Raw genomic sequence first — 21,831 nt, forward strand, 5'->3', positions numbered from 1 at the left:
TACAGTGTAAACAGTTTGTGTTCTTACTTTACAAAGTCCAGGTGGAAAGGCACAACTTGGCAAAAACTGATCCTAAGCAAATTATAATAATTAAAAAATATATATAACTGGAGACATACACACATACAATAGTTCAGGTGCAACCACATTGGTGTTTTTTCTTTTTTCTTTTTTTTAGAAAAAATATTATTATACATCCACATTGTTTCATAGACCTTCTGCATGAGCGAAGCTGGACTTTGATGTTGGAAAAAGCCACATTTTCATTCAAGTTCTCTTAATCTCCAAATCTATGTTCAGTTTTTCCAATGCAGCTAACACACAGGCAGATCCTGCTGATGAAAAGAGAATGGAGGTGTCTGGACTAAAAACAACTCCCCCCACTCCATGAAACACACCTCTAAACATCTTCAACTATCCCTACAAGCATATCTTATTTTGGCGTGAAATAGTGCACAGTAGTTTCTGTCTGGATCTCAAGTTTGACACAGTGGTTATTGTCTAGAAAAATAGAACTTAACACTACCATAAACAAATTAATAATAAAAAATAATAATAATGAGGTAGATAACTTAGAATCCAGAAGACCATTCCAGTAACCTTCATACAGTACAAATGCCACATTGAGATTTTTTTTTTCCAGGCTTTCTCCCCTAAGAACTACAAATAGATAAAAGTCCAAAGAAAATGTAGGACTGCCCCCAAAGTCTCCTCTTCTGGCAAAATAGAAATGACTCAGTCTTGCTGTATGAGAAGTCGAAACTCGCATATGTCTTCGCTGGATTGCAGCCCCTGAATTGCTAAAGTGGAAATGTTGTCTCTCACACACAACAAAGACGGATGAAACACCTACTTCATTTTAAATACAGATTTAGGCAGACTCCCTTACATAAAGTGGAGGTGAAGGATAGTGGCAGAGAAAGAGCAAACTTGTGGGGAAGATTTCCATTCACTAAGTAATCTGCTTCCAAAGTCATCACCTGAGAATCTGAAGAGAAATGGCAGAAACAGCAAAAACTCAAGTCTTGCTAGGATTGGATTTCCCTTCAACAGTATGCCTCTGTCTGCATATTGGGATGGGTAGGAGGAAAGCAACACAGAGCCACGGAAGAGTCAGCTTTTTTGGCACTGTAGGTGGTGCATGTACAATGATGTAGTCTTTAAATAAGCAGCAGTAATCGATACAGAGCATTTAAGGTGTACAATGGCCAACAATGTGCCTGTTTAAACATTCAGTTTTGGGTTTTTTAAAACAGGGTTCTGTGTATATCAGATCCTGACGTCCAACAGGCATCGTAACACTATTACATTCAAAACCGCATCGAATGAAAAACAAACAAAACGAACGAAAAAGGGAACATGGCATTCTAGGATATTTTACCCGCATAATTACTTTCCACGTTATCAGTCACGAATTCCATGAGTGCCATTTCCCCTCCTCGCTCCAAAATATCAAGAGAGACTCGCTTCTTATTCTGCTCAAATCTCTCCAATGGTTTCTACTTAAGCCATCTCAACAAAAACAAGTAAGCAAACAAAAAAGGAAAAAAAAATGAGGTAAATGTTATAACCTTTGGAATTTCACATTGTAAAACATCGAAGGTTTTTTTACAGGTTGATGTTTCCCACGTAAAAAGAATCTTGCAAGACCCGCATAGAAAAAGGGAGGATCCTAAACTGGCTTCATTTTTGTTTTGCGCAAAACACGGACATGATTGTACTCTGGGCAACTCTTCCATAGACAGCCTTAGAATCATTTGCACGTCAATAAGAAAATAAGGATACTTGCGGTGTCATCTCTTAAAAATATATAGATATATATATGTATATTCCGATAGTGATTTTTTTAAAAAAATCCATCCTGCCACCTTTCAAGCTTTCTGGTTTTTCAATTAACAGCAATTTTGTTCTCTTCTATGAAGTGAGGGAATTGGTGTTTTGGCACATTGTCTTCAGCACTGCTGCTCGGCTTCTCCATCTCTGAGCCAATCAGAGCCTGGGAACTATCCATCTTGGAAATGGTGGCAGAATTCATTGCTACATTGATTGCTGGACTTCCCCCAATGGTGTTTGGAAGAGAACGGATGCCTCCACTTTGGATCACAGAGATCTCATTGGTTTTCATGGCTAAGCCATTACTGAGCACTGCAGCATACTGGTTCCATGCCGATGGATCAAGGTTCACCGAAGGGCTCACTGCATCTTTAGGGAACATTTCTGATACCTTCTTTGAATCATTGCCAAGCAAAGCCATCGGGTTATCAATGGACAGTCTTCTTCCACGTCTGGCAGAATTGTTCCACATGTGAGTTCCAACATGGACCTTATGGAGAAGAATGTCAACATTAGGCTTCTGTGGGTATGAATCTGGACAAAACTGGAAGAACTAAAACTAAAACGAATGGATATGTAAGATTCAAATCCTTGCTCAGGGCCAGTGGCTACCATGACCTCTTGAATAAAACTCCCTCTCTCAATTTCTACTGTTCCAGAGTTTTATTCTGGAGAGAAATGTATCTGGTAAGCAACTAATGGCCCGAGTCTGGTTTGAAGGTTCCTCTGCAATTCAGACCTCTGGTGATAGCTAACTGTCTCTTACACATTTGAAAAAAGAGTATACCCACCCACTTCTGCCTCTGTCTGGCCTCATCCCTTGGTAGCTTGTAGCCCTACTATCATATACTCTTATCCATTATTCAAGGACATGTAACATGTAATCTCCATGGGAGGAAAAATGTTGCCTGTCCCTGACATGTATCTCGTCCCATGTGTTCTTTAATTGCAGGTATGTAATTAAAGAGAAAGGAGGCACTGGCATGAGTCCATCACAAGGAAGATGTCTATGGAGATTCTCAGTCATCCAGGTCATGGTTGTCCTAAAGGTGTTTTTTCAAGAGGCAACTGGACTTTCTGGTTTTTCTTTGAAGACGTTTCACTTGTCATCCAAGAAGAGCTGAAGAAGCATCTTGGATGAGAAGTGAAACATCTCCAAAGAAAAACCAGAAAACCAGAACCAGTTGCCTCTTGAAAAAGCACCTTTGGGATCATGAAGAGGAGAAACAAGTAATGAGAATGTCTATGGAGATTCTCAAGTCATCCAGGTCATGGTTGTCCCAAAGGTGATTTTTTTCATAAGACAACTGGACTTTCTGGTTTTTCTTTGAAGACGTTTTGCTTCTCATCCAAGAAGCTTCTTCAGGAAGAAGTATAAATCCTTCCATTCTTTACCATCCAGTCAGAGCTGAAGAAGCTTCTTGGATGAGAAGCAAAACGTCTTCAAAAACCAGAAAGTCCAGTTGCCTCTTTAAAAGAGCACTTTTGGGAAGAGATGAGAACATCTCAGGAATATGGGATGTCATCCTGTAATAACTGCAACAACCTAGTGAAGAAGGAGCTGAACATACGTATGCTATCGTTGCCTTCAAATTGCTCACCTTGAGATTCCCCTTGGTGGTAAAAGCTCTTCCACAGATGGTGCACGCAAACGGCTTTTCCCCCGTGTGAGTCCGCTCGTGGATCTGAAGAGCACTTGCCGAAGAGAAGTTCTTACCACACGTAGTGCAGATATGCTGCTTAGCTGTACGGCGATGGGGTGGCACCAGTAGAGGAGGCACACTGGGTGATAATACAGGAGGGGCAATAAAATGGCTGGTGCTGATGGGGCGATCACTAGACATCTCCATTTTTATGAGAGCCGGTGGTGCTCTGATAAATGATGGGTGAATGCTGCTCCGGCCTGAATAACAAAAAGATAAAATGTCTATTGATGTATTGCTTATACATAAAAATTAATAAAAATTATCCAAGCCCAATTTTATTATTCAAAGCAAATAACTGACTGAATATGAACAAGCCAAACCCAGAGTAGAAAAGACCTGATGGAGATGAAAATAATTAGGAACTTGTGGGGTGAAGATTTGAGGTGTATGTAGATTAATCCTTGATGTATAACCACAATTGGAACCACAACTTCCATCGCTAAACCATGTGGCCGTTAAATGAGTCACACCCAATTTACCACCTGTTTTGCTGCAGTTGCTAAACAAATCACATGGTTGTTAAATGAATCTGGCTTTCCCCGCACCGACTTTGCTTGTCAGAAGTTGCAAATGGCAATGGTGAGACCCCAGGATGATGCAAATATATGCCGATTGCCAAATACTCAGGTTTTGATCAGATGCAAAAGTGCAAAGGTTTGTCAGAAGTCCCTTTTTTTCCCAGGGTCATCGTAACTTTGAACAGTTGTTAAATGAATTGTAAATTGAGGACTACCTGTATAATTTGACAGTACAGGATATGCACTTATCCCAGCAAAGCTCTTCAATGGAACAGGTTGTTGATATGATGTCAAACCCTGAGAAGCTGGCATCTTTTCTCCTTTCCCCAAGGTCATCCAGACATTCCACTACTCTCATCCCTTAGTTGCCCCAATGCACTTTAGATGGGGCTTCCCTTGAAAATAACTCAAAGGCCTTAGTTGGCTCATAATACAGCAGTGGGAGGCATTTATGGGCATGCCTCAGTATGGCCATCTGATCTCTTTGTTCTGTAAGCCACACTGGTTGCCAGTCTGCTTCTGGAGTGAAATTCAAGATGCTGGTTACAACCTATAAAGTCTATGTCAACGTTTCAAGTAATGTACCCATAGCAAACAGAACTCTGAGGCAAGTAAATTCCTTAAAGAACAGTTTTATTTGGAGACATCATACTGGCACAGACTGGTGAAAACCAACTCTGTTTCCGCGGTTTTCACCTAATTAAAAAGTGAAAGTTTCCCTTTTCCCCCAAATAATAAGTCACATTGTCCAATCTAGGTGCTAACCAGTTGCTAGGTAACTTCACTCCTCCTCGCTTCAGCCACCTGTGTTGGAACGTCCTTGGTTCCCAGGAGAAACTATTTTGTTTTGGCTACAAAACCTCAACTATCTCTATTCCCCCCCTCCCTATCCTTCGGCTCCTTTCTTGCCACATTTGTTAAGTGAATCACGGCAGTGGATAAGTTAGTAACACACTTGTTAAGTGAATCTGGCTTTCCCGTTGACTTTGCTTGTCAGAAGGTTGCAAGACGGGAATCACACGACCTTGGGACACAGCAATGGCCATAAGTATGAACCAATTGCCAAAGCATCTGAATCTTGATCGCATGAACATGGGGATGCTGCAAAGGTTGCAGCTGTGAAAAATGGTCATAAGTCACTTTTTTCAGTGCTGTTGTAACTTTGAACGGTCACTAAACGAATTGTTAAGTCAAGGACCGTTTGTACTTGAGGAATTGCCTCTCTCCCATGGATTCTACCCAACTGGCATATGCCACCAGAGTTGGCATACTGGGGGTGCTTTCAATTAAACAATGTCATCTATCAGAATTCAAGAAGGCTTTGGGAAGGAGATTCCACCCCCCTGAAATCAATGTGGCTCCCACCTTCTCAAGTGTTCTATAACAGGCTCTCCAACCTTAACAACTTTAAGCCTGGAGGACTTCAACTCCCAGAATTCCCTAGCCAGCTTTGCTTTGCTGGCTGGGGAATTCTGGGAGTTGAATCCTCCAGACTTAAAATTGCCAAGGTTAGAGTCCCCTGTTCTATAAAGCCCTGAAGACTGGGCTCTTCTCCCAGACCTTGGATTAAGACAGATGGAGTCCCAGGTTTGTTATTGCTGTGTCTGTATATTTTGCTTTGATGTCATCTTGTTTGGGTGTCGTATTCATTTTTATATTACTTTGTGAGTCAGTAGGAGTTGGCCAGTGTCCAAACGGAATTAAATACACTGTGCTAAACGACACTGTATACTGGCAAGTTTGCCCTTCCATTTAATTCCAGTTAAGTATTTATTTATTTATCTATGTATCAAATTTATACAGATGCCCATCTCACCAAAGCTGACTCTGGGCAGTACACAACGATAAAACAGCCAATATAAAAATGGATGAAAATGTAAAAAAAGCCACATTAATGAGCCTAAAGGCAAAAATATCATCTAAAGTAAACCATAGGCGAAGGGAGGATAAAAATGCCGTCCCGGCAATAGAGCCATTGAGACAAATCTCTGGTTCCCTGGGAGCCTCAGGCCTGGCAGCATAACTAGGTCTTGAGGCTTAAAAAAAAAAAAAAAGCAATGGGAGTAATCTAATTTAATCTAATTTTCCATAAGGTGGGTGTCACAGCAGAGAAAGTACCTCTCTTAGGGACCCACCAAATGTAGGTCATAACTGAAGATACCCACAAATATAAATCAGGCAGGTTTTTAAAAGCTGAACAATATTTCTCAATAGACCACAGTAGCCTAATTTTTTTTTCTGAACCCATCTTTCCTCCAAACCAAGAAAGCCATAATTCATATTTCACATGGCTGGGTTCAGTACAGGGCACTTAACTCAGTCATCTGAATGCTAGCCAGGATTTGGGCAAGGACTCGGGAGGCCCCAGCCAGCCAGCCATGAAGTTCCATGACCTCAGCATAATAGATGGTAAACTAAATTGCTCAATTTTACAATTATTGTTGTTGTTAGTTGCGAAGCTGTGTCCAACCCATCGCGACCCCATGAACAATGTTCCTCCAGGCCTTCCTGTCTTCTACCATCCCCTAGAGTCTATTTAAGCTCATGGCTACTGCTTCAGTGACTCCATCCAGCCACCTCATTCTCTGTCGTCCCCTTCTTCTTTTGCCCTCAATCTTTCCCAGCATTAGGCTCTTCTCCAGGGAGTCCTTCCTTCTCATTAGGTGGCCAAAGTATTTGAGTTTCATCTTCAGGATCTGGCCTTCTAAAGAGCAGTCAGGGTTGATCTCCTCTAGGACTGACCGGTTTGATCGCCTTGTAGTCCAAGGGACTCACAGGAGTCTTCTCCAGCACCATAGTTCAAAGGTCTCCATTCTTTGGCGCTCAGCCTTTCTTATGGTCCAACTTTCACAGCCATACATGGCAAGTGGGAAAACCATAGCTTTGACGATACGCACTTTTGTTGGCAGGGTGATGTCTCTGCTTTTTACAACTATAATTTTGGCCAATTTTTTTTCCCTAATTGGAATTCACACAAACCATTTCAGCTGTTCAAGAAAAGCTTGCGAAAGATTGGCGGGGGGGGGGAGGAGAGTGTGGCAGGAAAAAATAAACTGAGATAATAATTTGAATTGATGTGTCATTTTTAAATTAGTGGACTCTCTCTCACGAGAGAAACATCTCTCATGTTACTTGGAAGCACCTAATCGAATCTGACCATTTGATCTGAATCAGTGAACTTACTCAGAAAAATCAGTTCTAATGGAAATTCAAACTCTGAATCAAATCTTAACACAACTCTAGTTCACACATCCTGCTAAGTCATAGTTTGCTTGATTATAGTTAGTTGAACAGATACTTTTGACTGGATTCACTAACAATAAGTTATAAACCACATCTACCAATCCATAATCGTTAAGTTCGCACTTTGGTCTAAGCCAAAACCAAACAAACCTCATCATGGCTTAACATGCTATATGAACCCAGTCACTGTTTACACTGAAGAACATGTATTTTCCAGATATGTGTATTAGCTACCAAGCAAACTGTACAAGTTAGAGGAAAGAAGAATAGCTAGATATCCTATTTTACAGAGGACAATTTTCTTTTGGCAGAACTGTTATTCTTTATGTCAAGGGCTGCCTGCCAGCTAAGTCTAGTTAAAGAGAGAAAGCAAGACTCTTAAAATTAAACCATCAACATTTAGCAGCCAAATGCCAGATGCAACTGGTGAAAAGATCAACATCTTCTTCAGCCTGGCGTGAAACATTAGAACATGGTGTATAAATTAGAGCCCATACAATTCTGCTTTTGTTCTTTTGGGGTAGGTGCATTTCCTTTTTTTGGTGACGCATAAAGGGCTCTCCTTCAGAAACAAGACAAGAGTCCTACTTTGATTTATAATTCTGTATCATTTAGTGCGAGAAGCCAGCCTTCAACAGGATGTTGTTTGGATAATGAGATCACAGCTCCCATCCCATCAAGAAAAATCGGAGTTAAATAATTCAAAACAGCGATATGATGCCATGTTGAGTTGCAGTACTTTCCCACTTGTTCCAAAGCCATGAGTTATATTTTAAGCTATTTTAAGTAATCGGATGTAAAAGAAAACTAGAAATAAAGAGTTTTCTTGCCTAGGAAACAAATTCACATTTACCTGTCATTCATAAAGTGAATTCTGCATTATACTTTGTCTAGCTACGCTGACTTCAGATTTAATATTGCTGCTCCTGAAAATCATGGCAGAGAACACAAGGGAAGGAAGGAAACAATACAGTCATGCAAACAAGATAGGTACCGATTACAATCTCACCTCTTTGGTGAGAGCTATGGAATTGTTCCTAGGCTTCAACTGATTTTGATCAGATAGGTAGGTGTCATTTTTCACAGTCAATATTCCTCAAAAATTAGGTACTAGAGAAAAATATGGCCGATGATGAATGGAACTCAGATTTATGAAGTAAAATTTTCTGATCTGGGAGATTGGCTGTCCTAGCATAGACTACAAACATTTAACTCCCTTCATGTATTAAAAAGAAAACCAATTTCACAGTAATTGCTAGGATTTTTGCTTCCTTTTAAAGTGACTCACCATATTCTCCATTTTGGAAGTATAACCCAGGTTCCTCTTTGATCACTTTTCGACTAATATTGCCATATGTTAGATCCAAAGCCCGTTCTCTTTCTGTAGGTGTGACTTCAGGGCCTTCAGCCTTACTTCCCACTATTCCGTCTTCTTGGATACTAAAACATGGTGACTTTGATCTGGTGCTCTCTGCTTGACTGTTGGTTGGAGACATGGCCAGGAAGGAAGTCGATTCAGAGGTGATGGGGCTACGGCTACCGTTTTGATAGTCCAGATCACCTGCCACCGAGGAAGAATCATTGGTCATGCCATCGCTCTCTGCAGATCCATTATCACTCGACTTCAAACTGCTCTGTCGCTGCAAAGTCAGAGCCGAATTCACCATCTTCATATGGTTTTCTAGCGCTGAAATACTGGCAGAAACAGATGTTGACGGATCAGCTTGAGTGTTGCAAGATTTAGAAGAGTGGTTTGGGCCGTGGGGTGATTCCAAATCTTCATCCATTTCCATGCTTTCGTTGATCTCTAAGCAACAGGGATCTCCGTTGTTCTCAGCTGAAGTAGCCTCCGTGTCGTTATTATCATGGGTGTTTTCTGCCACTGGGGTATTGGGAATCTGCCCTCCCATATGCATGCGAATGTGCTGCTGTAGCACCACTGCATTTGTAAATTTCTTTTGGCAGATGGGACAGGAGTGCTGCATCTTCAGGGGAGTATTTGCCCGGTGCACGCCGTAGTGTGTTTTGAGGTTGCCTTTGGTGGAAAAAGCACGGCCACAAATCTTGCACTTGAAGGGCCTCTCTCCCGTGTGAGTGCGGTAATGCATTTTGAGGGAGCTCTGGCAACTGAGAACTCTATGGCAGATCAAGCACTCATTGGGGTCAGTGGTGGCTTTGTCAATGTTCTCCACCAGCTGCTGGAGCTTTGTTGTTTCAGAGCCTTGCTCACCAATCTGGCATCCGTGGAAAGCGCTCCCACTGCAGCCAGCCTGCGGAGAGCTCTGGTTCTGCTCAGCTCCCGATTCATGACTGGCTGGACCTGATGAAGACTCTCCTTCACTTTCTGGAGAAGGCCTAGGCTGGGCATCACTTAGAAGTGTATTGGTAAAAGGATCCTTGCTACCTGTGGGGTTGGAAGTGTTAGGTGGTGGCAAGGACGAGCTTACGGAGCCAGGCAGGGTGGTCAAAATAGGTTTGGAATCCACAATGAGATTAGATTCATCTAGTGGGACAGACATGCCATAAGGGATGCCGGTGCTGGTGGGCACATTATCTAGGTGTTCAGGCACAGGATAAGGATTCATTTTGATATGAGGGTATTTGTCTTTATGTCGCTGGAAATGCACTTTCAGATTGCCTTTGGTGGTGAAACGATTGCCACAAATGTTGCACTTGTAGGGCCTCTCCCCGGTGTGGGAACGGAGGTGGATCTGCAGAGCACTGTCGTTGCCAAAGACTTTGCCGCAAAACTTGCACTTGTGTTTGAAGAAGGACTCCTCCTGGCTCGGTTTACTTTCAGGGACGCTCACATTTGCTACTTTCCCTTTCCCCTTCTTTGAGGGGTCGCTGGCTGGGGAGACAGTGGAAAGGGGATTCTGGAAAATGGCTGAGCTGGAGGATTGAGGTAGCAAAGGGCTCAGGAAGCGAGACATGGAACTTGGCAAGCTTCGACCCACATCAGGCTTCAAGGAAAGGGCAGGAGCGAGCCCACCGGCCACCGAGACGGCTGTCGGAATAGCGATATTCGAATGAGGTAGTTTGCCTTGCTTCAAGGATTCGAGGGATAGGCTTGGATTCCCAGCTTTCTGTCCAATTAAAGCAACAGCAGCCGACAACTGCTGGGACATATGAGCCCCCAAAGCTTTGAGGGGTTCTGCAGCAGCAGTGGAGGGATGTAGGACATGGGGGGCCATCATGGCAATTTGGATGCGGATCTGCTCCGTCAACTGGAGTTGTTGGAGTTGCTGCTGCTGTAGGCACATTAACTGCTCCAGGATCATCGGGATGGCACTGAGGCCAGCCACAGAGGGAGGGAGAGACTCTGAGGTACACTGGTTGACAGCTACTTTAGTGCCATGTATAGTTTGCAAAGTCACATTAGTGTTTGGTACTTTGGGTTTGGGGAGAAAGCTTAGCCCTTGAGTTGCGGAGGCAACAGAGGGCTCTGTTTTTAGATATGTCACTCCTGAAGGTTCAGATCCAGCTTTCTCTTCTCTCTTTTCTGCTGAAGCTGGGGAACTCTTTACGTGACTCTCCTCAGCCAACCTACCATCCATTTGGCTGGTTGGAAAAGTCTCCACAGAGCTGTCAGGGAAGGCTTCTAAGGGCACTGCCCCTTCACTGTCATTCATGATGAGGACAGGTGGTGTTTTAGTGCAATTTTTCTTATGCTCGAGGAGTTCGGTGAGGTCAAAGAACTCAGCACAGCATTTCTCACAGACATGGGTTTCTTCGGTCCGACATCTTTTGGCATTCATTTCACCTCTGTCACCTGGGGTATCCTGTGGACTTCCTGGAAAGACATCAGAAAGAGAGAAAAGATCTTAGTGGAATGACACCACGGACCAGAAAAGCAAAGTCAATGGGATGAGCAAGGTCAATGGGATGAGCAGCTCAGTCATGACTGGCTGAGGAATTCTGGGAGTTGAAATCCACGAGTCTTAAAGTTGCCACAGTTGGAGAACCCTGGCTTCCATGATTGAAATACAGAGGAATATTCAAATCCAAATCTTTATTATCATGCTCAACATATGTACAATGAGATTGGTTGAACTCCCTCAGTGCACCCCCACAACACAATACAACTCACAGTGAAGACAAAAAATCCCTAACCCAATAAATCATATTAACAAAACACCTAGTCCTATTGCACCAGTGTGAACATGTTACACATTGCGCCGGCCCTGCAGTCCATCATACTACGTAGTTATGATGAATAGGGACAGTCTTTGAACAGTCTCTATGCCTGCTATAGTTTAAAGCAATTTGTGAATTATCCTAGGACAGGAGTCTCCAAGTTTGGCAATTTTTAAAACTTGTGGACTCCAACTCTTCATGGCTGGCTGAGGAATTCTGGGAGTTGAAGTCCACAAATCTTTGCCAAGTTTGGAGACCCCTGTCCTAGGGCAAAGACAAAGTTGGTGAATCAAAGATGGGTGACTTGCTTTCCAGGTCACCATTGGCTGCACACCATTTTGATTTCCCAGTGTTTGGATCTATAGGTGGTTCTTGACTTGCAACCATTTGTTCAGTGAAGTTACAAGAGCACTGAAAAAAGTGACTATAACCGGTTTTCACAAGTATGAGCATTGCTGCATCCTCATGGTCACATGATCAAAATTTGGATAATTTATAACAGTTGCCCTATCCCAGGGTCATGTGATCACCATTTGTAACCTTTTTGGTCAGTTTCTGACAAGCAATCAATGGGGGAAGCCACTCGCTTAACAACATGATTTACTTAACAACTGTAGTGATCTGCTTAACAACTGTGGCAAAAAGGTCATAAAATGAGGAGCAACTCACTTAACAACTGTCTCGCTTAGCAACAGAAATTTTAGGCTGAATTGTGGTTGTAAGCTGAGGACTAACTGTGGTACTACTTTTCAAGTAGCTACGTGCTCAGGAGAACTGCTATGTTGGTGTTTACCAATTGGAACATTTCCAGATTTATTGGGATTGTAGAAATTCCCATTAGCCTGGATAGGCTCCTCCAGCTGGGAATTCTGAAGCGTGCCCTCCATTGTTTCTGTTAAGATCAGGTGGAGGAAGGGTGATTTTTGAGCAGCAGCAGCAGCAACTGTTAAAATATTATTAGTTTTAGGAAACCTTGTGAGTCTACTTAAATAAATTGGAAAATCCTTGCAAATAGCCCTATAGATGTCATCACCATTTTCCAACCTTGAATGGGCTTAAATCCAGATATTAAGTGGCAAAGATCCCAAAGCACTCAAGCTTCCCCAAATTCTTTTGCTGATATCACTACCTGACCACTGAACCCACAAGTCACTGCTTGGTCACGCTGTCCAACCAAGGTGCTGGCCGGTTGCTTGGTTACTTCACTCCTCCTCTGGCCAGACACCTGTCAGAATGTCCTTGGTTCCCACAGGAAAACTTTTTTGCTTTGGCTACAAAACCTCATCTAGCTATTTCCCCCCTCCCTGTCCCTCCTGCTTTGTGGCAACCCTGAAGCCTCAAAGATGGCCTCAGCCAGGTTCACTTCAAGGTTGGCACTATTATTTATTTCAATTATGTGGCATACAAATGAAACAATATTGTGGGAAGCGCTTCCAGAGGGGGAGCTGTAGTGTACTTTCTACTTCTGCAAAAAGAGAGGGACGTGTCTCCAGGGGTGGGATTCTACCAGTTTAACAACTGGTTCGGTGATCGTGTGCTTTGCACACAAATGCTTCGCAATTGAACGAAAAATCACCTTCCATGTTAGTATTAGTGCTAGGGAATTAAAACAGCCGAGGCATGGCAATCCACTCTGATGCGCTAATCAGCTGTGAAGATATAGCAGGGATGAAATCTACTTACCTTCCCTACCGGTTTGGAAGTGCACGTATGCGAGCGGACCCTCTGCATATGCGCAAACCGTTCTGCACATGCACAGAGGGTAAAAAACAGGTCACTTCCGGATTCAAACCAGGAAGTAACGATGACTGGGTGGGTGGGCGGAGCCTCACGCTGCCATCGCTACCGGTTCTCAGAACCAGCCGCCACCATTGCTACCGGTTTGGCTGAACCGGTCCGAACCGGTAGCATTTCACCCCAGGTAAATAAAGTACTTATAGGTAAGGAAAGCGCAGAGGTGGGCGGGTGGGCCCAGCTTATCGTTGGAGCTCCCGGTTCGCCTGAACTAGTCCGAACCGGTAGAATCCCACCCCTGCATGTATCCACATCAGAAATCCTGGAAACCGTATTGCTTTGTCATGTTATATGTGCTAAGAAACCCATAGTAAGACTCTGCAATAATTTCACTGAGCTAGTTTTTTCTTTGAAGGCTCCCCCATGTGGCAAAATTAATATTTTCATTACCAGGGAAAGGCTGAAAAATCCGTTCTCAAACTGATAGAATGGTTACCACAGGGGGAAATCCTCATAAGAAAGGATGGCTGGGTGAAAGTCTTGAGCTGGGTTGACATTGGAAGGGCTGAAAGAACACTATATACCTGTGTTTCCCCGAAAATAAGGCCCTGTCTTATATTTTTTTGAACCCCGAAATAAGCGCTTGGCCTTATTTTCAGGGAGGTCTTATTATTTTGGGGCACGTGGGGCAAGATGGGGCTCCTCTTGCCGTCTTACCTGATTTCCAGCTCTGCATTTAAATATTTTCTAGGAGGGCTTATTTTCCGGGGGGGGGGGGGGGCTTATTTTAGCGCATGTGCTCAAAAGCCCGATTGGGCTTATTATCAGGGGATGTCTTATTTTCAGGGAAACAGGGTAGATGGTGCTCAACTTACAGCCATTTGTTTAGTGACTGTTCGAAGTTAAAACTGCACTGAAAAAATGTGATTTACAACCAGTCCTATCACTTACAACTGTTGCAGTCTCCCCACAGTTATGTGCTCAGGGGCTTGTCAACCGGCATGTATTTATTAGGGTTGCAGCATCCTGGAGTCACGTTGATCACCATTTGTGACCTCCCTAGCTGGCTTCCGACAAGATAGGGGAATGTGGGAAGCCGGATTTGCTTAATGGTTGAAATGCAGTGATTTGCTTAATGACCATGGGAAAAAAAAAAAAAACTCATAAAATTGGGTCCAACTCACTCAACAACTGCCTTGTTGGGCAATGGGAATTTTGGAAATTCCCAATGATCGTCCTAAATTGAGGACTACCTGGTTGTACAATGAAGATGTGTTGTTCTTAGCAGAAACGCTGCGGCAATAAAAATCTCTTCTTTACATTAAAATTCACAATCAATGAATTTGCAAGAAATGACTGGATAGGCATCTTTCCCTGTTTTGTAAGCTATTACAGGAAAAAAATACAGTATTTTTAGTGGGGGGAAAACTCAGGGAGGGCACCTTAACATGTGCGGAAGGCAAATGAAACAGAGTGTTTTGCACCTTAAATGCAACACTTTGTGCAGCAGTATTTTCTTCCTGATACCAGAACTGTAATGACTAGTAGTAGCAAACACATAATGCAAGACAATGCGCTATGCAATGCTAACCGCAGCAGACCCTCCCAAAGATAATTATACGTTTGTGTTTATTTGGGTCTTTCTCATCTTATCTAGATACAGGCTCCTTTCCTCATTCTCAGTTGTATTTTGGTTTGTTTGTTTGTGAGAAAGGTGAAACTGAGAAACCGAAGTAAGCTGGTTGAGATGTAGAGTGTGTGAATTCGTTCTTTAGTCTCATTTGGCTTGCAAAACACAGCACCATTATTTTGGCAACTGAGAGTGTTGCCTTCAGCCTTGGAAGAATTGCTTATCGTATTTTTTGGAGTATAAGACGCACCTTTTTCCCCCCAAAAAGAGGGTGAAAATTTGGGTGCGCCTTATACTCCGAATGTAGCCCCACCCAGCTTCTCAAATGGAGGTTTCAGAGGCTGAAAAAAGCATCAGAAATGAAGCTTCAGAAAAGAAGCCCCCAAACAGAGCTTCAGAGGCTTTTTTTTTCTGAAGTTCTGTTTCGGAGGCTTTCAGAGGCAGGAAAAAAAAGTTTTTTCTGAAATGGAGTTTCAGAAGTTTCAGAGGCAAAAAAAAAAAAAAAAGCAAGGCACAGAGCTCACAACCAAGGAACCTGTTGCTAAAATTCACCTCTGGGAACAGCTGATTGGGGGATATTCCAGAGGCCCATCCACCTGCCAATCAGCTTTTTTCTTATTTTCCTCCCCAAAAACTAAGGTGCATCTTATACTCTGGTGCGTCTTATACTCCAAAAAATATGGTATATCAAAGAGGTTTTCAAACTTGGCAGCTTTAAGACTTGTGGACTTCCACTCCCAGAATTCTCCAGCCAGCATAGCCACAAGTCCACAAGTCTTAAAGCTGCCAAGTTTGAAGACCTCTGGCTGATATCCTTGCTTGTACTCCAGCAAATGGAGATTCCACTGTCTCCTATTCTACTAGCAGAAGTACTGACAACTCACAGTTCACAAGTAGCTCCCTAGCTGCTATAAGAGTGTTTCTCAACCTTGGCAACTTGAAGATGTCGGGACTTCAACTCCCAGAATTCCTCGGCCAGTTATGCTGGGTGGGGAATTCTGGATGTTGAAGCACACACATTGCCAACATGCCACAGTTGAGAAACACTATGTCATAGCATGTATAACTCAGGGGTGGGTTCTACTTACCTTTATTACTGGTTCACATCATGCCAGCGCACACATGCTTGCTTCGCTCATGCGTGCGCGTGCGCAGGCTCTTCTGCGCATGTGCAGAAGCTTCTGCACATGCACAGATTACTTCTGATGACGTCCTGGTCAGTGGGCAGAGCCTCCCGCCGGTTCTTGCAAACCGGTCCAAACCGAGGGCAACCCATCACTGGTATAACCCCATAATGTCTGATTTACTTTTTTTTTTACTTTTTTTTTGCATTCCTGATGGCAAAACAAGGGACAAAAAAGTATTTTAAAACAAGCAATTCCTTTTCAAAACGCCAATACTTCTACCTAAATGGATTGAAATTTTAATGTCACTACATTATAACTATGACTTGTGTAACCCTCAAAAAGAAAACATTTAAAACTCAGAATGTAGTCTGCCATTGAAAACTCAATCATCCAGGCTAAAAGTATCTTTAAAAAGGTTAAAGATCCGGTCCCCATGATTTTAACATTTTTTTAGATATCAGAATGCAGTCCTAACACTAAATGTTTGCTTGCTTCTGCAGGCAAATGATCACCAGGTTCTTATGCTCCTACCTACCTTTCCCACTTTTTATTCTTTTTCGAATCATCAGTGTTCTTGCTTTTCTGCTTATAAGTTCCAGTAAAACACAAGTCATAACTGGTGGCAGCATCAAGCCACTATGGTTGATCTTGGAATAGCTGGACCCGATTAGTACTTGGAAAGGAGGCCACTGACAAATCCAAAAAAAAAGTAAACCAGACAGAGAAATCTTAAAAATGTTCCAGAAGGTGACAAATTCAAATCACCTCTGAAATGCTGTCAAGAAAACTAAACGGACACACCCAGTGGTGAAATCCTCCGTGGTTTGATTTAGTTTGTTTTCAGACAAACTGGTAGCATTTTTTTAGTACCAGTTCACCTGAACTGGTAGCTTTTATTACTACTGGTTTTCCCAAACCGGTGCAAACCGGTAGCATTTCACCCTTGGACACACCCATGCAGTGATTGTGAACTAAATTCAATAAAAGGAGGCTTTATTTTTACCTTAATGCGGTGTGGCTCAAAGAATAGCTTGTGGAAGTCCATCAGATGGACTAGGCTCCTGATGTTACTGGGCCACAGCACTCAATCCCTGCTCCCCCACCCCGCCAAATGCCCTGACAGTCAGCTCAATCATGATAATGGATCAGCGGCTGAACACCTGATCACTGAAAACAGATTTGCCTTTAAGACCAATTTGCCTCTAAGTCTGCTATTATACAAGGGAGTTCTACTAGGGAAACTTCCTGACCAGCAGAGTTTGTGCAAAGACTCTTTGTTGTTATTTCACAGGGTGCATAAAATGATCCAAATGGTACACAGGAGCATTCTTAATTTTGCAATGCATTTTGATTCATTGTTTAATTTTAAAAGCCAAATGACAAAGCTGGTGGGAAAGAAATACTTGAAAATAACCACAATCATTGTCTTGTTCGCTAAAAAAAAAAGTGTGAACTCCTATGCTGTTAAAACAGAGGGAGTAAAGTGCTTAATCGGGTAATTCAGGTAAATTCGGGTAAATAGTTATTCAGAAAATAACTTATCCATGACTGCAGGAAATACTGCCTCAGCAAAACTTCAAAACGTGAACTAAGGAGCAGTCTTTGAAAAGCAGTATTTTGAGATATTTGTAGCTTGTAGTTAATCTACTAATTAAGCTTGCTTTGAAGATCACTCATCAGGTTTTAAAACAAAAACTTTATAAAAGTAAATGGCAACTTTACAGAGAAAAGCAAGGCGGCCTATTTTTTATTTTTTTTTAATAATTCACTCATTATAAGAGTAAACGTCAGCTTCACTGTTAACAATTACCAAAATGTTGTACAGGTAGCTACCATGTTCCTCCACCCACAATTGAGCAGACACACACTGAATCATTTATACCAATAAAAGTTTTATGGAAGATGTAGAAGAAACTGCCAAGTTCAGTTGGAGCAAGATTCATGTTCCCCCTACCCCAAAAAGAAAGCTGTTTGCATGTTTTAATGCCAAGACACACAAAAATGGCTTATCACACTCAGCAGTGGAAAAAGTGGTTTTGAAACATTTCTTTGAACTCACGCACCTAAAAACTCCACAGGAATATGACCCCAGGTCTTAGGGTGATTTGCAAACTCTCTTAAATTTCTTTCTTAACTAGATGAATGCTAAGATTCAAGTAGCAGATTGCTGCCCAAATAAGCCTTACAGTGTTCATTGCAGAGTCCATTTCTTGTTGGCCTAACTTCCAAGCCAACTCCCTCCTTCTCCTTGGACCCAGGGCTGACTGGAAATGCCAGTGGGGAGAGCAAAAGATGAGAAGGACAGGGTGGGGGAAAAAAGAAAGAAAGAAAGAAAAGTGCAAGTAGAGTCATCTTTAACCTAGCAAAGTCGAAGGTTTGTGCAACTCTAGGGAAGGGGAAGATCAGTGGCATGCAAAGCTTTGGGAGCCAATACTCATATATCAGTTTTTGAGAGTGTACCATTGATGCTCTTATCAAATAGCTACAGAGAACTTCTCTTCCAATAGTGTGGATGACAAAATGGACATAGCCAATGACAAACTATCTATTTCTTAGAAGGCCAAGTAATGAGATTTTTGTCTAGCTTTCTCCTGTAAATTTTAATTTTCAAAGTATGACTACAGCAGAGGTGTCAAACTTGCATCATCACATCGTTATGTGACATATCACAACTTTTTTCCCCTTTGCTAAACCGGGGGTGGGTAAGTTTGACACCCCTGGTCTACAGGATCTATTGGGCTCAGCTAAACGCTTGAGTGTAAGGTATGAGCCTGGTGGCTCAGCAGACTGATAGCATTGTGATTAACACCAGCTGTATGCAATTACTGTAAGTTCAAATCTCACCAGGCTCAAGGTTGACTCAGCCTTCCATCCTTTCTAAGATAGGTAAATAGAGGACCCAGTTTGTGGGGGCAATAAGCTGACTTTGTATAAATATTCAAAGTATGAAAGCTATTGCTTAATGCATTGTAAGCCACCCTGAGTCTCCGGAGAAGGGCGGCATATAAATCAAATTAAAAAAAAAAATGATGCCGGGCTTTTACAGTATACCAATGTCACTTTTATTTTACCGAGAAAAATCTTGAAATGACAGATGGGCCAAGAACTCATGGGTGTCAATAACCACAGTTGCAGGTACACCAATGCCAAACTGCCAACCACAGTGTCTGACCATCAATAGCTGGTTTTATATGCGAAGTTCGGACAGAAGAATCGTAATCAAAGGCCTCCTTTAAAACTCAGATAGAAGAAACATTTTGCCAACCTATTTCCACCCAGCTACTTGCAATGGGTGGACTAAGAAATGTCTTTGTCAAAGGAAGTAGAAAATCAAACACAAGTCCAATTGCCTTAGTCTTCCTTTATGCTAAACTATGAAGGCTTCTGGTCTTCCCGTATTGTATGAACTCTGTTCTGGGAGTACCTCCTATCTCCTGGGACAGTTCTAAGGAAGAAGCTGAAGAAGAAATGATGAAAAACTATTTCTCCTCATATCCATTAAAGATGAACAGCTCTACTAAATACAGGTAGTCCTTGACTTACGACCATAATTGAGCCCCAAATTTCTGCTGCTAAATGAGAAATTTATTGAGTTTTGTCCCATTTGATGTTATTCACAGTTGTTAAGTGAATCATTGCAGTTGTTATGTTAATGACCCGGTTGTTAAGCGTATCTGCCTTTCCCGTTGACTTTGCTTGTCAGAAGATCTCAAAAGGGGATCACATGACCCAGGGACAGTGCAACCGTCATAAATATGAACCAGTTGCTAAGCATTCAAATTTTAATCACATGACCATTGGGATGCTGCAACGGTTGTAAGTGGGAAAAACAATCATAGATCCCTCTTTTCGTGCTGTTGTAACTTTGAACGGTCACTAAATGAGCTGTTGTAAGTCAAGGACTACCTATACCACATATTTCCAGTTCTCTTTCGACAGTCTTCTTTTTCAAAATTAAATCAAAACTGTCTAAACAATTGTCAGATGCCCGATGTTTATTAATATTTCATGCATTATCTGGAAGCCAGACAGTATTTTCTGGCACAAGGAGGTAGTTGCTTGCAATACGAATGTGCAATTGCTAGCAAATCAACAAACCAGAAAGAATAAGCTGCTACTTAATCAAGCACATTTTCCAGGCAACACAATTTATTGAAAAAAAAGATTTTAAGCTGAACAAAATGAGGTGGGTAAACTACCGTTTTTTCCCGAAAATAAGACCCTGTCTTATATTTTTTTGAACCCTGAAATAAGCGCTTGGCCTTATTGCCATGCGCTCAAAACCACTATTGGTCTTATTATCAGGGAATGTCTTATTTTTGGGGAAACAGGGTAGGAGGAGGATTTAATCTAGAATAAGATAGGGCATTTTTTAAAAAAGTCATCCCAATTCGGACATTTCAATCACCTGCTAGCAATTATATAACTATAACCTTGCCTTTCCCCCCTACAATCCATAGAAATTTAACCGGACTGGAGGGTCGAAGGAAGCAACCGTTCTCCTTTAATAGCCTCCTCACCTATTAGCAAATTAGTGAACAATAATTAGAAGCAGTTTTTTTCCCATTCCAATGTAGCCACTGACTAATGAACTCAAGGTAGGCCCTGGGACCAGTCTCTGAGCCTAATTCAATCATAAGATACTTTTGATGTGAATAAAATTAAGGACGAACCTCAGGAAAGCTGTTCTGAGTTTTCACGGAAAAAATGGGAATCTAAATTAAGTCAATATAGGCAAGTCCTCAATTTGCGAATGTTGAAAATTATGACAGATACAAAGCTACTTCTGACACGGTTTTGAAGTTCTGGTGTTATTTCCCCTCTAGTCAAGTGACTGTTTTGGGGCACATGCAGTGGTGGGATTCAGCCAGTTCGCACCACTTTGGGAGAACCGCTTGTTAACTTTCTGAGCAGTTTGGCAAACTGGTTGTTGGAAGAAATCATTAGGGCAAAGAACCGGTTGTTAAATTATTTGAATCCCACCACTGGGCACATGGCAATTGGCATGCATTTACAGCCATTTGCAAAGTCCTGTGGTCACAAGACCATGATTTCATTTTTTGGTTGAAATTTACTATAGTTTTGCTAGCAAAAAATTGTCCCCTGGGAAACAATGGGTTCACTTAACAACTACAGAGTTCGTTTAATGACCGTGGCATTTATTTAACGACTGCTCTGATAAAAAGTCATAAATTCAGTATACGACTGTCGTGACTTATGGCCATAATTGCCAGACTCAGTTATGATCGAAACTTGAAATTCAGTTAAGCACAAGATACAAGCTCTGCCATACTGACATATCTTTTAAGCTTGTGGATGTCTAGCAAAATTGCTTACATTGCTTGGGCAAATGTTACAGATCTCAATATGGAAAGGTCAGTTATTTCTCCCTTATTTTAACTATGATTTGTTGAATATTGAATGGGCTGGGTTTAGAAATAAGTGGGCCGCCAGCAGTTTGTGGAGCTAGCAGCAGAGTCGGACAGTGAGGAGGCTGGGGAGGAACATGGGCCAGTCCTAGAGTCTGGGGAAGGCTCGGACGAGGGCTCTGCATCAGAGGCAGAGATGGGGACAGGGCCATCTGGGAGTTATGTGTGGACTCTGGAGCCTCCAGAGTCGGACATTAGAGAGCCAGAGGAACAGGAGGAATATGTTCCTAGTGCGCGCATGCACAGAGCTGCCAAAAGGCAAGAACAGTTAAAACAAAAGGGACGACTCAGGAGTAAGGCTTGGAGATGATTGGCCCCTCCCAAAAGACATAAAGGAAGAGCAAAGGCATGTGGGCCTTTGCAGGAAGCAACGTTGTGCATGGTGTTGGTTTGTACTTTGAAGCTCCGTTTTTGACTCTGTGTTTCCGTGTGGCCTTGCCAAGATAATTGCCAATTAGGTATTTGGCAGCATGT

General features: G+C 42.3%; 1 protein-coding gene across 1 annotated transcript in view; it reads right to left on the bottom strand.

Annotated features, from left to right (window-relative positions):
* Positions 1–1,888: 1,888 nt before the first annotated feature.
* The window catches only part of SALL4 (spalt like transcription factor 4), a 32,283-nt gene continuing 12,340 nt past the window's right edge, over positions 1,889–21,831 (bottom strand). The window contains exons 2-4 of the mRNA XM_070940051.1: positions 8,589–11,093; positions 3,435–3,736; positions 1,889–2,323 (exon numbers count right to left, since the gene is read on the bottom strand). Coding sequence (XP_070796152.1) covers positions 1,889–2,323; positions 3,435–3,736; positions 8,589–11,093 — 3,242 coding nt within the window. The remainder of the gene's footprint in view (positions 2,324–3,434; positions 3,737–8,588; positions 11,094–21,831) is intronic.

Source organism: Pituophis catenifer, unplaced genomic scaffold (assembly GCF_029215685.1).
Source record: "Pituophis catenifer annectens isolate HBS135680 unplaced genomic scaffold, rPitCat1.0.hap2 SCAF_3, whole genome shotgun sequence".
Lineage (NCBI taxonomy): Eukaryota > Metazoa > Chordata > Lepidosauria > Squamata > Colubridae > Pituophis > Pituophis catenifer.